This window comes from Phacochoerus africanus, chromosome 2 (assembly GCF_016906955.1).
Source record: "Phacochoerus africanus isolate WHEZ1 chromosome 2, ROS_Pafr_v1, whole genome shotgun sequence".
Lineage (NCBI taxonomy): Eukaryota > Metazoa > Chordata > Mammalia > Artiodactyla > Suidae > Phacochoerus > Phacochoerus africanus.
Window position 1 is genome coordinate 238,431,480 of NC_062545.1, and position 18,188 is coordinate 238,449,667.

An 18,188-nucleotide genomic window follows, 5' to 3' on the forward strand; every position below is an offset into this window, starting at 1 on the left:
AAGTTTAGTGGCCAGGGTTCTATGTGAGTGGAGGTATAGCAACAAGCTATATTCGCACTTCAAAAAAGAAAAAAACCTCTCCTGCTTTGTTAAATATGGTAACATTTCAGAAGATTAAAAAAGTTTTGTTTTTTTTTTTTGTCTTTTTGCCTTTTCCAGGGCTGCTCCCACGGCATATGGAGGTTCCCAGGCTAGGGGTTCAGTCAGAGGTGTAGTTGCCAGCCTACTCCAGAGCCACAGCAATGCAGGATCCAAGCCACGTCTGCAACCTACACTACAGCTCACGGTAACACCGGATCCTTAACCCACAGAGCAAGGCCAGGGATCGAACCCACAACCTCATGGTTCCTAGTCGGAACCACTGAGACATGAAGGGAACTCCAGTTTTTTTTTTGTTTTTTAAAAAGGAAAGCCACATAGTAAGGTTTTTATCAAAATTCTATTTAGGTGTGCATGTGTATGTATGCTGAGTCTTAAGGTGAAAAATACTGCTTACTGCAAGGGGCAGGGAAAAAAGTTCGAAAGCCCCTCCCCCCCGCCCAAGTCTCTTTTAGAGACAGTTCTCAAACCACGGAGAGTGTTAGGCTAATTAACATTTACCGTAACTCCAAGGTTCAGAGATTTGGAAGGAGGGGAGGGATGGGTATAAGAGTCGCCAAAATAATTCTTGACTGGATGATGATTAAAGGTTTGATTCTTACTTCACCCAACACATGGTAGCTTTGCTTTTTCCTCTTCATGCTTTTCCAGAAATAAGTCAAACCAAATAAGGAGGCCCACCCAACAGCCCAGGGCAGAGGGAGGCAGGGGAGGTTGGAAGAGCAGGATGACAGGCTCTCAGGGAAACAGTCTAGCTGATGAACTCTCAAGCCAGTTTAGGAATTCATATATTAAGGGAGTTCCCGTCGTGGCGCAGCAGAAACAAATCCAACTAGGAACCATGAGGTTGTGGGTTCGACCCCTGGCCTCGCTCAGTGGGTTAAGGATCCAGCATTGCCCTGAGCTGTGGTGTAGGTCGCAGACGTGGCTCAGATCCAGTGTTGCTGTGGCTGTGGTGTAGGCCGGCGGCTACAGCTCCGATTCCACCCCTAGCCTGGAAACCTCCCTATGCCGTGGGTACAGCCCTAAAAAGACAAAAAAAAAAATTCATATATCAATACAAAATACTCTCAGCACTAATAGATTATTTCATACCATAGTGTAGAAAAAGGCAAAATTAAGTGGTGACTCAACTAATTGGGAATTTGGTCTCCGGTACCAAGTATTAATTACATGAAGTGATTTCCATATGCGCATCAGCACACACTAAGGAGGCCAGGGCTGGAGAAGGCCCAGTGGTGGGAGTGTGTGATCATAACCAAAGCTCTGGGGCTCAGGGCTGATGGCGGTCCGAACTGATGGTGTTCTATGACTGCTGACAGATCTCTCTCCTTCAGGAGCAGAGAAGAACCCTGGTTACCCCAGAGTGGGCTTTGCAAGCGGAACTTTGGCGTGTGTGTGTGTGGGGAGGAGGGGCAGGGAAGGCAGCAAGCGGAACTTTGGGGTGTGTGTGTGTGTGTGGAGGAGGGGCAGGGAAGGCAGGAGCATTCCGGGGGGCCCCTCCCAGGAGAATAACCTGTGCAGCAGCCTCGGTGAAGCCACAGAGGGCCTTGGAGGCTGTGGCGATGGCCTCTCCAAACTCCGGCAGGTTTCCGTTCTTGGCATTTTGGGAGATGCCAGTCATGGCCTCACCCAGTACCTGAGGGACAGAGGGTATCAGGAGAGTCAGATCCTGTCCTCCGAGGGGCAGAGCAGCCCCCCTGGTGAGTTCCATCTTCCTGTCATCTGCTCTCCTGGGTTCCTGGCTGGGCTTACCTTTGAGTTTTCCATGACACTGTCCAGGCAGCCAAAGTAGGACATGTCATTGATGGGCTGGACTGGGTTTTCTAGGAGTTCCCGGACCGTCTGTGGAGGGGGAGGGAGGGAGAGGTGAGATCCAAGACACCCTGTCACCCCCAAACCCAGAACACTTTCCTCAACCGCAACCCCATCTGGGCCTCCAGGGCCCACCTCCAGTTCCCGCAGGGCATTGTCACACTCTTTCTGGCCTGGCGCCTGCTGGGTACACATAGTGATGAGCTGGTTGATGCTGTCGGTCACAGCCCTGGAGGAACAGAAAGCGGAATGGATGGGTGCACAGGTCATCATTTCTGTGTCTTGTACATGAGGGACGTCTCTAGCTATTTCTCTTTTGTCTGTAAGCACCCCTAAGCCAGGGACTTTTCATAAAATGTCCCCCGCCCCCCCAGTCTCTTCAACATTCTAGGGCTGGGTTTCCCAGCTCTTACTCACCGGGCAGCGGCAGCCAGCTGACTCTTGAGGTTGGGGGCAGCAGGGTCTGTAGACAGGGCCTTGGCAGCCAGGAGAAGTTTGCTCGAAGACATGGAGATGCCCTTCAAGTTGGACACGACCTGGGCACGGTCCTCCTGGCTCTGTTGGAGGCGAGAAGGTCAACACATTGTCCCGTCCCTTCCTATCTGTCTCTAAAAGGGATCTTCTGTCCCAGACACTCAAGCACTGCTAGAGTCTGGGGAGGGGAGGGAGCCAGGAGCGGGTCAGGACTCAGTGGTCCCGCAGATGCCTCCCATCTAACCCTTGAACCAGACCCTGTGCCTCTTCGTACCGGTGCCTGGCTTGCCATCTCCACACCGGCTTCCAGGAAGGTGCTGAAGTCCTGTCCAAAGCGACCTGAGGCTCGAGCCAGGTCCTGAGGGGTTCCCCGAGAGGCCTGCACCAGTTCTGTGGCTGCCTGATTGAGGCCAGCAGCAGCTTCATTCAGCCGGCTCTGAGCTTCTTGAAAAGTCCCCGTGCTGGGGGGAAGCTGCAGGGTCAGAGAGAAAGTCAGTGCAAGAATGGGAAGTGGTGCAGCGGAGAGTCTGGTCCAGGAGCACTGGGAGGTGGGCACAGGGCCTGGGGGCAATGTCAGGGGATAAATCTGGGAAGGCAGGGTCAAGGACAGGTCTAGAGGCAGAAGCAGCTTGGATGTCTTCATCCCATTTCCCCAACAGCCCTGTCCTCCTACCGAGTCACTCAGGAGTCGCTTGCTGGCGTCTCCCACCGCTCTCAGGGCGTTGTCCACATCTCGCTGGCCAGGCAGGCAGCTGACACAGCGGTTCAGGGCCTGGGTCACAGCTTTAGCCACCTGAGGTGGGAAAGGAGATGGGGGCTGCCAAAATGGAAACGAGTGGGAGATCCCCTCCTCCACCCATGGGAGCCTCTGAAAGTGAAAGCGGAAAAGGGGTGTTGTAGCTGAACGGGCTGAAGTGATGGGGACCAAACTTCCCCAAATGCAGTGTCTAGCTGGGCTCCTGCCCCAGTCTAGCTGAGACACGTCTACCAAGACTGAGAGCAGGAAGGGCGGAATCCAGGGAAGAGCTGTCGGTGTGGACGGACTCTCCCCAGGCAGGGTGGGCCTTCTGATGGGATCTGGGGGAGAGGGAGGAGGTGGCCCCCTCCCAGGACCTGACCTGGGCAAGCCGCTGCTGGCTCTCGGGGTCCCCTGGATGGCCAGCTGCCTTTTTCGCCTCCTCGATGAGACTGCTGGCCTTGTCCAGGACGTCACTGGCTGTGTCAAGCACAATGGCTTGCACCGCAGGGTCTGATGTCAGGGCAGCTACGCCCCTAGCGGCTTGGGCCAGTGACCGCAGCCCACCTGCCACTTCCCGAGCAGCAATACCTGGGGAGGGAGGGAGACAAGGAGAGAGGAAGGAAGGGAAGAGGCACCCTCACTGCCAGGCCCTGGCGCTGGTTTCCCCCACTCATCCCACTCTGGTTCCCCATCCTCCTCACCGCATGCCTCATTTCGGGTCCTGCCCACATACCTGCATAATTCTCATTGCCCTGGGCAACCTCCCCCAGCAGCTGGGCAATGGCGGAGCTGACTGCTTTGGTGCTGTTGCCCAGGTCCTGGGCACATTTCTCCATCTAGGGATGAAGGAGAGACTGGGAGACTCAGGTACAGGAGGAACAGGGGAGGGGGAACTTGAGAAGCTACTTAGGGACAGCTGGCAGGTTAAATGGAGTTCTGGGCAGCTCCGGGGCTTTGGGCACAGGTAAGAAGACTTCGGGGCTTGAATAAGAATGAGCTCTTATGGGAGTTCCTGACATGGCTCAGTGGTTAAGGAATCCGGCTAGGAACCATGAGGTTGTGGGTTCGATCCCTGGCCTCACTCAGTGGGTTAAGGATCCAGCATTGCCGTGAGCTGTGGTGTAGGTCGCGGGCGAGGCTCAGATCCCAAGTTGCTGTGGCTGTGGCGTAGGCCAGCAGCTGCAGCTCTGATTTGACCCCTGGTAACTTCCACATGCTGCGGGTGCAGCCCTAAGAAAAAAAAGAACACATTCTTACGAATACCCACCGTCTCGCCAGGTAAGGGTTTAAGCTTGCCATCTCGAGCTGCTGCCTTCACTTCCTGCAGGTCTCTCTCTAGGTTCTGTACCACGCTCAGAGCAGAATCCATCTCCAAAGGCCCACATGCTTCCTGAGCCTACAAAGTGGGGTTTGAGATGTAGGAGGTACAGCTGTCTCACTGGTGCCTCAGGTTACACTATTATCCATTTTAGGATATCTGAACAGATTCTCCATCATTCCGGGTCCCCACCCTCATCTTCCCAAGAGATGGCCAGCTTCCATACCTTCTGGGCAGCGGTACGGAGTTCGGCCAATGCAGTGCCGAGGTTTTTCGCACACTGACTCAGCTGCATGGCTGAAGCCTGGTCCTGAATTGTTGGCACCGAGGCCTTCGCGGCTGCCACCATCTTCCCACCTGGCTGTTGGGGAACAGGTGGGCAGCTGAAGTGCACCATATGCCCTCTGGGCCTGGGTACAGGGGCCTGATGATGGTCAGGATGTGGTGAGCATTGGGCTCAGTATTGGGAGAGAGACTATGGCTGAGATTTAACTTGATTACATCAGAGCTCTTGGAGGAGAGAGTGGGAAGGGTCTGGTGAGTGGTGAGCGGAGGGTGCCTTGCCTGCAGGAAGCTCTGGCTGGCGGCAATGAGGGCGAGCTGAGCACTGGGACTGTCGGGCTGGGCTTGGCTCCCTCGGACGCCCTGCACCAGCAGTGGAATCTGCTCTGCCACAGCCTGTTGGTGAAAAGGTTATGAGAGCCACTTCCCCACAGGCGGGGGGAAATCCCCCTCCCCGCAGGCCGCCTCCCGCCCCCACATGCTTCCTGGCATCTCACCTTGCAGCTCTGCACCAGCAGTGGCTGGGGGCCAGCTGTGGTCTTGGGGGTGGAGGCTGCATGTTGGGCGGCAGCGATGGTCTGTGTAGCCGAGGCTGCAGCCTGCTTGGCTGCATGCTTTAAGGGCAGAATAGTGAGGACAAGGCCCAGACATTCCCATACCTGGTCCTTGGCTTACCCTGCCCACGATATCCCCTAAGGAAATTTTCTTTTTTTTCTTTTTTTGCTTTTTAGGGCTGCCTTCGTGGCACATGGAGATTCCCAAGCTAGGGGTCTAATCGGAGCTACAGCTGCCAGCCTACGTCAGAGCCACAGCGATGCCAGATCTGAGCCATGTCTGCGACCTACACCACAGCTCACGGCAATGCCGGATCCTTAACCCACTGAGTGAGGCCAGGGGTTGAACCTGCAACCTCATGGTTCCTCATCAGATTCATTTCCGCTGCGCCATGACGGGAACTCCCTCCCCCAAGGAAATATTAACCCTTTCTCCACACATCCCTCCCAGGTTCGTTCCTCCTATAGCACCTACACTGGCCTGTTTTCCAGCCTCACCTCCAGGCGCTGCACCAGCTTCTTCTTGATGGCATTCTGTGCAGCCACGTTGGTCGCCATGCGGAGACCTTCAGCTGCTTCGCGAAGGCGCTGCTGCTGCTCCTCACTGTCAGGATGGGCGGCTGCTCCCTGAGAGGTGGTGGGAGGGACAGTTACGCCCAGCATCCCTGTGGATCCTCAATAAGCTCTTCTCTGACCCCTCCAAACTCAAGTATATTTTCCTGAAATCATTTCTAACTATCCCCGCTGAAAGGTGGTTGAGATGGGCTGCCTCTGGTGGGCAGATGGGGAGCCTCGGGGGGACCCTGGCTTCCATCTGTGATGCTGAAAGCCCTTCCTCAGGTAGAACTGTTTGTGCTTCCCCGCTTTAGGGAAGGGGCCAGATTTCTTCTCCACTCCCCACAAAATACTACTGCAAACGGGGATGAGCAGGGCTCTCTGGGACAAGGAAGACACAGTTTAGAGCAGGGATCTCAGGGGTCCGATAGCAGGGGCCGTGGTTGTTCCTGCAAACTGAAGAGCCCCAGAGCCCAGGAATCTTTTGGCTTCTTCCTCATGGTCCTCTGCAACCTTGTGTCCCTGTGTCCCACTGCCTTGTCCTTCTCTGTGCGGCTAGCGCGGAGCCCCCAGGACTAATGCTCATGTGCATTCACAGGAGCCCAGGAAGCAGAGGAATCCAGGAAGCAGGCAGGTGGTGGCAGCAAAGTAGGGGAAAGTAGGAAGTGCGGACCTTGGACTCAGAAGGAAAAGGGCACAGTTTCCCGTCTGTCAGTGAGGACTCTGGGTGTTACACTGGCTGGAAGCCTGGCGCTGCCCGCCCGATGCCTAGGGTGCATTTACTCCCTCAGTGCTCCCGTATGTGTTGTCTTGTATCTTCTGCTTTTCCTGGGTCTCTCCCGTAAATGGGGGTGACCATCGGGACCTTTCTACTTCCCTCCGGGCCCCGGTCTGGGGTCTGCACAGAAGGCTCTCTACCTTGGCAGCCTCCACCATCTTGGCTGTGGCGTCGGCCAGGATCTTGGCGGCACTTAATAGCTTGCGGGAATTCTCCAGATCACTCTCCCCCTCGGCATCAGCCTTGATGGCATTGACCAGGTCAGAGGTGGCTTGGGCCAGGATGCGCGCCTGTCGCACCATCTCACCTGAGACACACAGGCAAAGTCAGAGAAGGGAGCAGAGACACTGAGAGGGTGTTAGAGAGAGGGACGTGGTGCAGATGAGGCCAGTGGGCTCTTAGGAACAGTCAGGAGAGACAAAAAAGTTCTTGAAGTGACTTCCCTGGAGTTATGAGAGGATGAGGCTCTTGGTGAAGGATTTTGGGGGTGAAGGAGTGGCGTACGGGCAGCTAACTCTTAATAAAGCCACTTTCTCTTTTTGTGTACACTGTGGTTTGTTATTTAAATGCACCAAGGAAGGCAGAGAGGAGATTATATTCCTGTTTTACATATGGGGAACCAGCCGGAGGTTTCAGCTGTTCAACACCCAGCCGGCTGTGCTGAGTCAGGGGGAGGGGGGTGGATCTGCAAGGGAAATGTCCAAGGGGCCTGGGAACCTCGCTGGGCTCTCTGTCTCCTGGGGCAGAGTGTTCTTACCAGCATCTCCCATGGAGCTAAAGATGTTCTCAGTGACAGTGAGAATGGTGTCGGTGGCCTGGTCATAGCGGCCAGCAGGCCCGGCCCCTGTGGCGTGGGCCCTCACGTGCTGCAGCAGCTCATTCAGGGCCTGGGTGACAGCTGTGGCTGCCGCTCCCACCCCTCGCAACAGCTGCCCATCCTCTGTGGCGGCCTGGGAGGCAGACACACAGCCCTCCACGGCTTTGGCCACTAGTCGACCGGCTTCCACCAGCTGTTCTTGGCAGACAGGGGAGCTGATCGTAGGTGCCACCACCTGTGGGCAAAGCGAGCGTTAGAGAGGTAGGCAAGGGCAAGGAGTCGGGAGGGTGGGGTGTTGATGGCCTTCACAACAGTCATTCGTTTGGGTAGTGAGGCCTCGGGGACCAAAGCGATAACACGAGAGGCTCCCGTATGTGTGGCAGCATCACCCCTCAGCACAGGCTGGAGCAACCTCTGGGGCTCACCTTGGTACAGGCCACCAGCTGGGAGGTGGACAGGGCACACTGTGTTGCTGCAGCAATAACCTGGGTCTGAAGCCCCGAGTCCTCTGTCCGCTGGGCCACACTCTTGGCCTTGAGGACCAGGGCAGCTGCAGCGCTTGCCACAGCCTTGGCTAGTTGCATGAGCACGTCCTGTGAGAAAGCAGCGGTCAGCACGGCCTGAGATCCACCTTGGGTTCCACAGACCCTCCTTGGAGGCGTAAGCGGTTTCATTAATCCCATGGACTCCAATCACAGCACCGTATGTGCAGAAGCAACCGGAACCTACCCCAAGCCCCTGCCTCGAGCACCGAGTAGGACAGAACCCCCACCGAGGAACAAACCCACACCGAGAGAAACAGAGCCTACACCAAAGGGAGAGATGCATGAGGCGGATACACTCGGACGGCGATGGGGAGGGCAGGCGGGCAGTGCTGTTTCAACGGGACAGATGGAGGAGGGACCTCTGGGGTCCCCCCCGCCCCTAGCGTCTTTCCTCCACTTCGTCTCCATCTTGGGTAGAAGCAGTCACCCCGGGGAGCAAGTCTGTACCCTCCCTGATCCCACTTTCTCAAGTCCTGCCTGTGCCGTGCCTCCCCAGCTCCCGTCACGGTCTACTCCCCCAGGAGGCCTGGGGAGGGGGCAGAGCGAGTGTATGCGGCTCAGAGAGGACAGAGCTGGGAAGGTCCAGGCCAGAGGCCATTACCGTGGGGGGATCGGGGGGAGATCGAACCCCAGCCCCTCTGGGTACACATATCTGCATGGGAAATCCAGGATGACAAGTCAGCTGAGGACACTGGCAGGGGGTGGGGAAGGGGGTACGAGAGGAACAGTGTCCTCAGGGCATGTGGTCTAACGGATTGGAAGAGGGGGTCCGAGATGCCCTCAGTTGGGCAAGACAGGGAAAGATGACAGGCGGCCAATAAAATATCACCAGTAAAGGCCAAGGGTGAACCTACAGATTAAGTTTGGATTTAGGGGTTCGGAATTCTTATCCCCCCAAAAGGGACGGGAGGTTCCCAGTGTCATCCCTGGAGACAGAGGTTCAGCTTGGCTCCGAGGGGTCAATTTATCGTAGCTGAGGACGAGCAGCTGGATTCAGGATCAGAGGTCACCTCCTAGAAACTGGGGTTCTGGGGGTTGGGTAAGTCACCAACCTGGAAGTGGGGGTCAGTATCACTTTCCCCAATTTGCTGCAACAGCTCCCCACTGGCCTGGCCCACGTTCCCAGCTGCTTGCAGCAGGTTCTGACGGGGCTGTGGAGAGTGAACACCAGTCAGAAGCTGCCCGATCCCCACCCACAGGTCCTCGGGTCCTACAGGCCCAGGAGTCTCATACTTCCACCCTGCAACCTGGACCGCCCTCCTCTCCTTGGGCTCGAACCCTCGCCTCTCCCTAGTGTCCACCCCGGCCCTGACCTCAGCACTGGCCGGCTGGGCGGTGCGCAGCAGTTCCGACACTGCCCCCGCCAGGCCCTTCGCTGCCTGCAGCAGGGGCCGGCCACTGCCACCTTCATCCTCCAGCAGGGCGGCCAGCAGCTTCACGCCGCGGGACATCTCCGTCAGGTTGGAGGAGATTGTGGTGACTGCGCAGCCCACCGCAGTGTAGTCTGTCTCGGCGGGGTCCCCTGGGGAGTGGGGGAAGAGGAGCACGGGTGAGGGGCAGGGCAGGAGAGGCGACGGGCCAGGGAGGAGCACAGTCACTTAGTCACAAACACACACACACACACACACACACACACGTCCTGAGATAGATGCACACACAGTCCCTGCCATGAGTCATGCTGCAGTCACACCTGAGCCAGTCACAGTCACGCTTGCTCACGCTTGTGCATGCTCACGCACGCTTGCCCTCCCTTCCCGCACGGCACACCAAGCTCCTGGCACCCGGCCTACCCGCTGTCAGGTTCACCACTGAGGCGGTGCCGGCTGTGATGGCGTCTACCTGGGAGTGGATTTCGTGCTTCGATTCGTCCATCTTGTTCTTACGCCAGGCCTTCGAGGCCTGAGAGAACGAAAAACCAGCCTCAGCATGGGCTCTGCTCCAATCAACCCAACCCTGCTCGCTCCCTGGAGTCCCAGCTTCAGGACTGGCGGCCTGGCCTCCAGCCCATACTCACGGCGTCCTGGCCCAGAGGGGGCAGGGTGTCAAAGTCGTCCAGGGTGGCCTGGGCAGCCTGCACAGCCTGCATGCTGGAGTTGATGGTTCCAGTGAGCGCCTGCTGGGCCGACGTCTACCAGACAAGAAGAGGCATAAGGGGATGTTTAGAGGAGAGAGAAGGTGCAAGACAGCCTGAGGCCAAGGCGAGGAATACAAAGAGGGACTCGAAAAGACGAGGCCCAGCCGAGAGCAAGTGGGGCCCTCTTACCAAAGGAGGCATGTGTCCTCGGTGCATCTGGCCACTGGTAATCTGCTGCTGGGCAGGTGGCATGCTGCCCACCTGGAAATTTTCAGGACCAGAGGCTCCGGAGCGCATGATGGCAGGCAGAGCCACAGAGCCGTGTTCCACCTTCCCCACCCGGTTGTACTGCTGCTGAAGGACGGTCGACCTGGAGGGGGAAGAGCCCGGGGAGCACGTCGAGGACCCTCCCTCTCGGCCCCTTCCCACCCAGAGCCACGGGAGGAGGTCTCATCACAGCCTGAGACTAGTTAGAAAACCATCCCGACGACGTCCCACCTCCAGAGTCCCTGCAGCCCTGCCCTGCCTTCCCTGCCCCGAAGGGATGGGGGTCAGCCCAGCTCCCTTTGTACTTTTTGGGGGACACTGAGTCCTCCAGCATGGTAGACTCCTCGTCTCCCTCCAGCCCAAAGTGATCCTTGCTTTTTTTCTGAAGGGAGAAAAAAGGAACAAGAGTTAAAGAAGAGGGAAGTGGGAAAGGCAGCCTTTGCTTTCCCCGGTCAGCCCTTTTCCAGAACCCAGGTCCCCATTTCTAAAGGTCTGGCCTGGGGACAAGGTGAGGGCAGAGGAGACGGCGGGGGGGCAGCGGCACTCACCTTCTTAAGGATGATATCAATGTAACCAGCAATGAGCTGTGCGATCTGCTCCCCTTCAGTCGTCTGTACGGAGTAGTAGCCATCCTGGTAGTCCCCAAAATCCTGGGGGGACAAGGTGGGGACTCAGTGGGAATCCATCCAGGATGGAAAAGGGCGGGATAGGAGCCCAAGGTCAAGCCGTTGAGGGTGTCCTCCCATGCCAACAGCCTCTAGGAAGAAGGCCGACTTTCTTTAATCTCCTATTTCTTTCTTTTTTTTGCCTTTTTAAAGGGCTGTACCCACGGCACATGGAGGTTTCCAGGCTAGGGGTCGAATCAGAGCTACAGCTGCTGGCCTACACCACAGCCACAGCAACACAGGATCCGAGCTGCGTCTGCGACCTACACCACAGCTCAGGGCAACGCCGGATTCCGGACCCACTGAGCAAGGCCAGGGATCGAACCTGCATTCTCATGGATGCTAGTCAGATTCGTTTCTGCTGCGCCAGGACGGGAACTCCCAATCTCCTATTTCTTTTATTTCTGAGGAGTGCTCCTTATGCTACACAGTTCAAATACATGCCACTTAGGAAATCTCTTTTCTCACCTTGATAATATTAGAAGGACACTTTTATCATTAAATGACCGTAGTTAAGGATTAGCACTAGTATCCCAAATGGAAAAACTGCCCTTCCTAATTTTCCTCTGTCAGGGGGCACTTCCTCAAGGTGGGATTGGTTTGGAATTCAGGACGCCAAATATAAAGCCAGAGGGGGAAACTACTGTAAGTAGTTGCTGCTAAAAGAAAGAGGGGAGGCTTATCTCTCTCCCTCTTTTTTTTTTGGTCTTTTTGCCTTTTCTAGGGCCGCTCCTGTGGCATAGGGCAATTCCCAGGCTAGGGGTCAAATTGGAGCTGTAGCCACCAGCCTATGCCAGAGCCACAGCAACACAGGATCCGAGCCGCATCTGCAACCTACACCACAGCTCAGGGCAACGCCAGATCCTTAACCCCCTGAGCAAGGCCAGGGATCGAACCCACAACCTCATGGTTCCTAGTCGGATTGGTTAACCACTGTGCCACGACGGGAACTCCCCAAGGCTTATTTCTCTATCACCTTTTCCTTTCCTCTCCCCAGGCTTCCTGCGATCTCAGCTTGCTGGTTACCGTTTATTCTGTTGATTTTAGAGAATGTTTCATCTAAGCTTTCCCTCATTCTCTAGCAAAGAGTTTCTCGGTCTATTCTAACCTCTGCTTTGCTGCTAGAGTTCCAAAGTTCTCCCTTTTTCTGGAGTCACATTAGGGCACCCACCCCCAGACAGGGGCGACCTCCGTGGCTGCCCCTTCTCTGCAAACGGCCCCGAGCCCCGAGACCCGAGCTCACCAGCGTGAAGCTCTTGGGAGAGGCAGCCCAACGTTTGATGTTGGTGAGGTTCCATTCCTGGATCACCTCTTTGGTCTTCTCATCTACTCGCATCACACACTCCTTAGTGATGCCCAGAAGCCTGGGCACCAGCTTGTTCTTCCCTTTCATCTTTTCCTGTGAGGCAGAGGTTGTCGTTGCTGTTATTGGTCAGGGGATCAGATGGAGACCACAAGGGGGTGCTGAGGGGGGCAGGCGGGCTAAACCAGGGTGTCTCTGGAGGGACCCGGGACAAGGATGTGTTAGGATAAAGGGAAAGGGAGGGAAAACCCGGGGTAGCAAGGGCAACGATGCGGGGGACCCACAGTGGGACAAGTTTTCAGAGAGAAGAGAATGGGACCCTTGAGGAATGACGGGAAATGGGACTGAGGGCCAGGTCAGAGACTCAGAGAGGACAGGGGAGGAGTGGAAATAGGAGAGAACAGCGAGAAGGGCCTGGAACCCACCTTGACCAGGAAGAAGGAGACGCCGTATGTCTTGAGGGAGCGGGCTAGCTTCACGTAGCGTACCTTGGCCTCGATCTCGCTCATCTGTCCGCAGTTCTTGTGTGCCTTCGAGTATGAGATGGGGACACATTTAGCAAAATGCAGGGCAGGGGTGGGGGGAAGAGCACAGACGAGGTCTTAAGTTGGGACGTGGACTGTGATGGACGAGTGCCGTGCAGCAGAGGACCAGTTAGAGGGTGTGGGCTGTGAGGAGGGAGAGGGTGCTGGGCTGATAAAGGATATGCAGAAGCAGCGGTTCAAGAAGCGAGGGGTACCGTTAAGGAGCTTGTAGACTGTCTGTAGAAGAGAACAGATAGTTAGGGAGCAGAAGGTCCAAGAGGAGGCCTTTGGAGCTGAGGACTTGGAGGGAAGATAACACCTTCCGTTAGTACAAAGAGAGAGTCTCCACAGGTACTTGCAGGCGTGTCTTATCTCATCCCCCGGGCAGTGCCACGCAGGGCAGACACTGTTATCCCACGTTAGAGGTAAAGAAAAGCAAACAAGAATGTTGAATTGAGTTCCACAGCAAATGCAGGGATGCAGCTGAGACCAGAAGCCCGGGTCTTCTGCGTTCTTGGCACAGGAGGGGGGAGGATAGCTTGGTGGGTGGAAGCGGGGTCGCGGCGGGGCCGGGGTCCATTTAGTCAGTAGGATTAAGCAGCCAAGCTCCCGGGCAGCCCAAACACGTCCCCCTGCCCCCATTCACCTGGAAGATCTTACGCTCGCCCTTCTGCTTCACATACTCCTTGGGCAGGAAGTCCTTCAGGCTACACCAGAAAAGGGAGGGTCAGCATGTAGTGGACAGCATCGGGGACATGTGGGCCACAGCCTGTGGGCCTAGGGCTGTGAGGAAATGCCTGGGAAAAGTGTTCTCTTTGGGGAGAAGGAAGACGCAAGGGACTAGAGTGCGGATGGTCCCTGAAATCGAGGTGACTCTTGAGGCAGCCTGGGTCTCTTGCTACAGGGAAAGAGACTAAGGGGACTTGAGTTGGCGACTCCTTCCTTGAAGAAAAGAGGGTTGAGAGCACCATTTCAGGGACCAAGAGCAGCAGGAGCTGACGAGACGGATGACCATGCTGGTAGAGAGCTGAGAAAACTACACCAGACTCTGTGTATTCTGAGAAACACCTGTGGATGAGACCTTGTGAGACTTTTGAAATCGGATGTTCCCTGTGATGAAAATGCACTGTGTCCCTCTGGCGATGGCTTAAATTCTTCAGGGAATCTCACAAGTTACAAGCTGGCTTCAGAGGGAGGGAGCGGGGGCAGGGGTTCCAGACTATGGTCCTGTTCCGCAGGGGGCCAGGCAAGAGACAAATGGGTGGTGGAGGCTGAAAAGGTGCCCATGTGGGTCGCACCTTGGTACTTCGGAAGAGGACACAAGGGGAGAAGGCCTGGGATGGAGGCAGGCCCACGGCACTGCAGCCACAATGGCCCTGACAGGCATGGGATGGGACGGGATGGGGGTCACTCACTCTAGGAAGCCGGCCTTGTGCTTCTGCTCGTTGTGGGGCCCAAACTGGATCTGGCATTGGAAGCCAGCAAACTCACAGGCCTTGTCGAAGGAGACGGGGTGGGAGCCATTCAGGATGTCATCTCGTGCCTGGGGAGCACAGCGGAAGGAGGTGGAGGTTGTGCAGGGCACAGGGATAGCCCTCCTGGAGCTTCCGCCCTCCCCCTACCACCCTGCCCCAGGCAACAGGGTTGGGATGGGGGGGCACCTACCGAAGGATCCCCCATACCTGCACGTAAAGGAGGTTCAGCTGGACGGGGTCCCGGGAGTCCACATTCTGGTCGGAGTAGAAGAACTTCCTCCGGAGCAGCAGCGTCTCGTGCTCCTCCACCCCCTGTTCCCTCAGGGTCCGGCCGTGGTCCAGCCAGTTCACTGGGACACAGAGAGTCCCCTCAGAGCCAGGCCCCGACAGCCCCTCTGGCAGCCAGTCTCTGGTTTTTGGTTTGTGTCTTCACGCCCTACGCGCTCTCATTAAGACACGAAGTTCCCTGAGTGGAGGGCTTTGCGTTATTATTACGAACGCACCCCCCTGGGCAGTGAAAGAGGGCCTTGCAAACAGCAGGCATTGGGTACATATGGCATAAATGGCTGCCCGCCACCCCCATGGTTTCCAATGCCCTCTTCTGGCCGTGTCTGCTTACGCTCGTCATCCGTGTGCAATTTCTGCTTTAGTTTCTCCATCTTCTTCTCATCTCGAAGCAGCGTCTTGTCCTTCCGTAAAGTCCCCGTCACCTCCTCCTTTTTCTCTTCCATGATCTCGCGCACCAGCGAATATTCGTCATGGTTGGTGATGCCTGGGGGAGGTGGTGGGTGGGCAGCGCCGCAGGCACTGCCCGGTCGCCTGGCAGAGCTGGGCCCTCCCCGCATGGCCCCGAGCCCCGCGCCCCGCCAGCCGCCTTACCGATGCGGGCACAGATGGTCATGAGCATGTCGGTGACCGTCTTGGAGTCGTCTACCATGACTGTCTTCACAGTGCCGTCGAGCATCCGGATCTTCAGGGGCCTCTGTTTCTTCCTGTACTCCATGGTGTCCTGTGGGTGCAGGAAGAAGAGGTGGGGGCCCACCTTACGCTTAAGCTATGACTTCCTTTTTAGGTGGCCAAAGGGGAGGGTGGTAGATTTTTAAAAGGAAGACTGGGGGGGGGGGCTCCTTTGAAAGCAGGGTGTTATGACTCCTGCAGTGGAAAGCACCAACAGATGTGGTGCTGAAAACAGGAGGCAGATGCGGGGAGGCGATGGAGGAGGAGACGGGTGGTCCTGGATGAAGTGACACTCACCCCATTTCGGAGCATGTAGTAATCCAAAGCTTTCCCGGCCTCCAGCCATATACCCTTTTTGGGGTCATCATCTGACAGAAACAGCCCAAAGTCGCTGGCTAAAAGACAGGATGGATCACCTCAGATTTATAAGGAGCCCAATGTGGCTGAATGGCTGCACCATCGCCCCTTTTTGTCTCCCCAGGGCCTACAGGGGAGGAAGGGAACCGAGGAGCTCAGACATGAGGGATGAGAAGCCTTGGAGACAACGGAGTCATCCCCCCTCCAAGAGCAAAGCCTGGGGACAAGAAGGGCCCAAGGACGCCTGCCCCAGCCACGTGGGTAGTCAGACTCACGAGGGCCAGCCAGGGCCTCTGGGATGCGCTCACGGATGATGCGACAGGCGTCATACACCATGGTAGACGGCTCGAACTGCATCGTCTTCACCACATTCCCAATGCTGATCTTCAGCGAAAGTGCAACCATGGTGGCAGCTTCTCCTCTCCAGCCTGGCTATACCTGGCCCATGGCATCAGGGCATTAGGATCCACCCTCATTGGAGGAGAGGCGGTCCCCCAGACGGAGCCCCAGCAAAGGGATTCACCAAAGCAGATGGTAATGAGGTGGTTTTTGCTTTATTTGTAACTTTCTTTCTTTCTTTTTTTGTTTGCTTTTTAGGGCCACACCCCATGGCATATGGAGCTTTGAAGGCCAGGAGTCTAATAGGAGCTGTAGCTGCCGGCCTACGCCACAACCATAGTAACACCACAGCTCACGGCAACGCCGGGTCCTTAACCTACTGAGCGAGGCCAGGGATCGAACCCTGCCCTGTTTTCATCCTCCCTAGTTCAGTCTTTTTCTCTCTTTGTCTCTTACTATATCCTGCTGACTTCTCCTTGTCTAGGATTTTTGGAGCTCTGGCCTGACTCATCATATCATCTTCCCTCTCACAGCTTTAGCCTCCTCTGCAGAATGAAGATGTTGTATCAGATAATCCCCAAGGGCTCTTGAGGCCTGCAGACACGGGCTGTTCAAGCCATCCAGACCCGCTTGTCTCAGCTTTCCTCTAGCTTGACATGCTGCCGGCCTGTCCGAGGAGCTTGGCTTGTATTTGGCTTCCACAGCGGTCAAGCTAGAATCGCGATCTTCTAATCCAAAGGGATCTCAGAATTGATCTAGTCAGCTCTTCAGTTTTGCAGAAGGGGAATCAGAGTGTGTGTGTGTGTTTCAAGGCAGGTGAGAGAAAGAGCCCAGTCCTACTTCGGTCCTTGCTCCTTTGGAGTCATCAGGTTAAGAGCTAATTCTCACCATAACCCCTCCTATACTCTCAAACTTCAGTCAGTCCTTCTCAAACTCTGCCCTCCATCTCAGCTGCCTCTCTCTTGACAGTATTTTCAGCACAGCCGGGGACACTAGGCCCACCCAGCCCTCCCAGCACCACCTCGTGGTGGAGCCGCAGGTGGCGCGCGGGGGGCGCCAGAGGACAAGTCTGCCCGGCAGCTGATGATGTGACCCAGCTCTGTACAGGGATTGGTGTCGCTTACCTAAGAGAGTGAGCAAATCCAGGCTGCCCCTTGCCCTCCTGGCAGACTGGGAGCCCCAAGGGGGAGAAAGCAAGACTGGGGGGACGGCTGGAAGCAGAGGCGGGGGAGTTAGAAAACAGAAGGCAGTTGAGAACCAGGGCAGCTGAGAAGGGCTATGTTTTTGGAGGGTGAAGAGATTAGGAGCAACTGAAAATCTAGGTAGAAATAGGAGACAGAATGCAGCTGTGGGAAAGGTCTGCATCAGGGTATGAGAGACAATTTCTGACCTTATAAATAGCCCAGAGTCTCAAAAAAGAAGAAACCACAGCTCATCCTCTCTCTCTCTGTTTTTTTTTTTTTTTGTCTTTTCTAGGGCAGCTCCCGCGGCATATGGAGGTTCCCAGGCTAGGGGTCGAATCGGAGCTGTAGCCACTGGCCTACGCCACAGCCACTGCAATGCCAGATCTGAGCCACATCTGCAACCTACACCACAGCTCACAGCAATGCCGGATCCTTAACCCACTGAGCGAGGCCAGGGATGGAACCCACAACCTCCTGGTTCCTAGTCGGATTCGTTAACCACTGAGAAAGGACAGGAGCTCCTCATCCTCTCTCTTTACTCCCAAACAAGACACTCCCAGTCTCCCCAGTTCCAGGTCTCTACCCCCCTCCCCATTCCTGGGGCACCTGCTCCTAAGAGCTGGACAGACCTGTCGGGTGGCTGGAGGGTTGGAGGGTCCGCACAGCTGAGTCACACTGAAAAGACCTTCCACCCTAAGCTGAACTTGCATGTCTCCCCCCACTTCCTCCGGACACACGGACACCCCCTTCTTCCTCAAGCGCGGAAACCTCTGGTGAGACCCCGATAAGGGAGTGAAGTCACGGCTACCCTCATTTTCAGGCAGGTCCTGAGCCGACAGCCACATGGCTACAGGAGGGAGAGGGAGGAAAGGGGGCGGCAGGGGGGGTGGGGGAGGACAGCATAGAACCAGGCCCCCTGGAAGTATAAGGAGAAGCTGTCCAATTCCTGTTCCGGGCTCCGAGACCTTTGCTCCCCTTTCTATCATGTTTTATGGAATTGGAACAGCAATAACACCCCCCACGTGTCCCCCTCCCGGGGAACTCCTCCTCCCTCAAGACATTCCTGA

At 56.2% G+C, this 18,188-nt stretch overlaps 1 protein-coding gene across 2 annotated transcripts in view; it reads right to left on the reverse strand.

The window, feature by feature from the left end:
* Positions 1 to 18,188, reverse strand: part of TLN1 (talin 1) — a 34,283-nt gene that overhangs the window by 11,955 nt on the left and 4,140 nt on the right. For both annotated transcript variants that reach the window (XM_047767870.1, XM_047767869.1), the window contains exons 2-33: positions 15,874 to 16,036; positions 15,539 to 15,636; positions 15,164 to 15,293; positions 14,904 to 15,056; positions 14,492 to 14,634; positions 14,225 to 14,352; positions 13,456 to 13,516; positions 12,711 to 12,815; positions 12,226 to 12,381; positions 10,866 to 10,967; positions 10,623 to 10,699; positions 10,240 to 10,420; positions 9,991 to 10,104; positions 9,767 to 9,875; positions 9,290 to 9,498; positions 9,029 to 9,127; positions 7,857 to 8,024; positions 7,372 to 7,666; positions 6,755 to 6,921; positions 5,780 to 5,908; positions 5,225 to 5,341; positions 5,010 to 5,123; positions 4,672 to 4,806; positions 4,395 to 4,523; positions 3,861 to 3,963; positions 3,507 to 3,715; positions 3,062 to 3,181; positions 2,663 to 2,860; positions 2,332 to 2,471; positions 2,050 to 2,143; positions 1,855 to 1,944; positions 1,616 to 1,738 (exon numbers count right to left, since the gene is read on the reverse strand). In XM_047767870.1, the coding sequence (XP_047623826.1) occupies positions 1,616 to 1,738; positions 1,855 to 1,944; positions 2,050 to 2,143; positions 2,332 to 2,471; positions 2,663 to 2,860; positions 3,062 to 3,181; positions 3,507 to 3,715; positions 3,861 to 3,963; positions 4,395 to 4,523; positions 4,672 to 4,806; positions 5,010 to 5,123; positions 5,225 to 5,341; positions 5,780 to 5,908; positions 6,755 to 6,921; positions 7,372 to 7,666; positions 7,857 to 8,024; positions 9,029 to 9,127; positions 9,290 to 9,498; positions 9,767 to 9,875; positions 9,991 to 10,104; positions 10,240 to 10,420; positions 10,623 to 10,699; positions 10,866 to 10,967; positions 12,226 to 12,381; positions 12,711 to 12,815; positions 13,456 to 13,516; positions 14,225 to 14,352; positions 14,492 to 14,634; positions 14,904 to 15,056; positions 15,164 to 15,293; positions 15,539 to 15,636; positions 15,874 to 16,003 (4,326 nt within the window). In that variant the 5' untranslated portion in view covers positions 16,004 to 16,036. The remainder of the gene's footprint in view (positions 1 to 1,615; positions 1,739 to 1,854; positions 1,945 to 2,049; positions 2,144 to 2,331; positions 2,472 to 2,662; positions 2,861 to 3,061; positions 3,182 to 3,506; positions 3,716 to 3,860; positions 3,964 to 4,394; positions 4,524 to 4,671; positions 4,807 to 5,009; positions 5,124 to 5,224; positions 5,342 to 5,779; positions 5,909 to 6,754; positions 6,922 to 7,371; positions 7,667 to 7,856; positions 8,025 to 9,028; positions 9,128 to 9,289; positions 9,499 to 9,766; positions 9,876 to 9,990; positions 10,105 to 10,239; positions 10,421 to 10,622; positions 10,700 to 10,865; positions 10,968 to 12,225; positions 12,382 to 12,710; positions 12,816 to 13,455; positions 13,517 to 14,224; positions 14,353 to 14,491; positions 14,635 to 14,903; positions 15,057 to 15,163; positions 15,294 to 15,538; positions 15,637 to 15,873; positions 16,037 to 18,188) is intronic.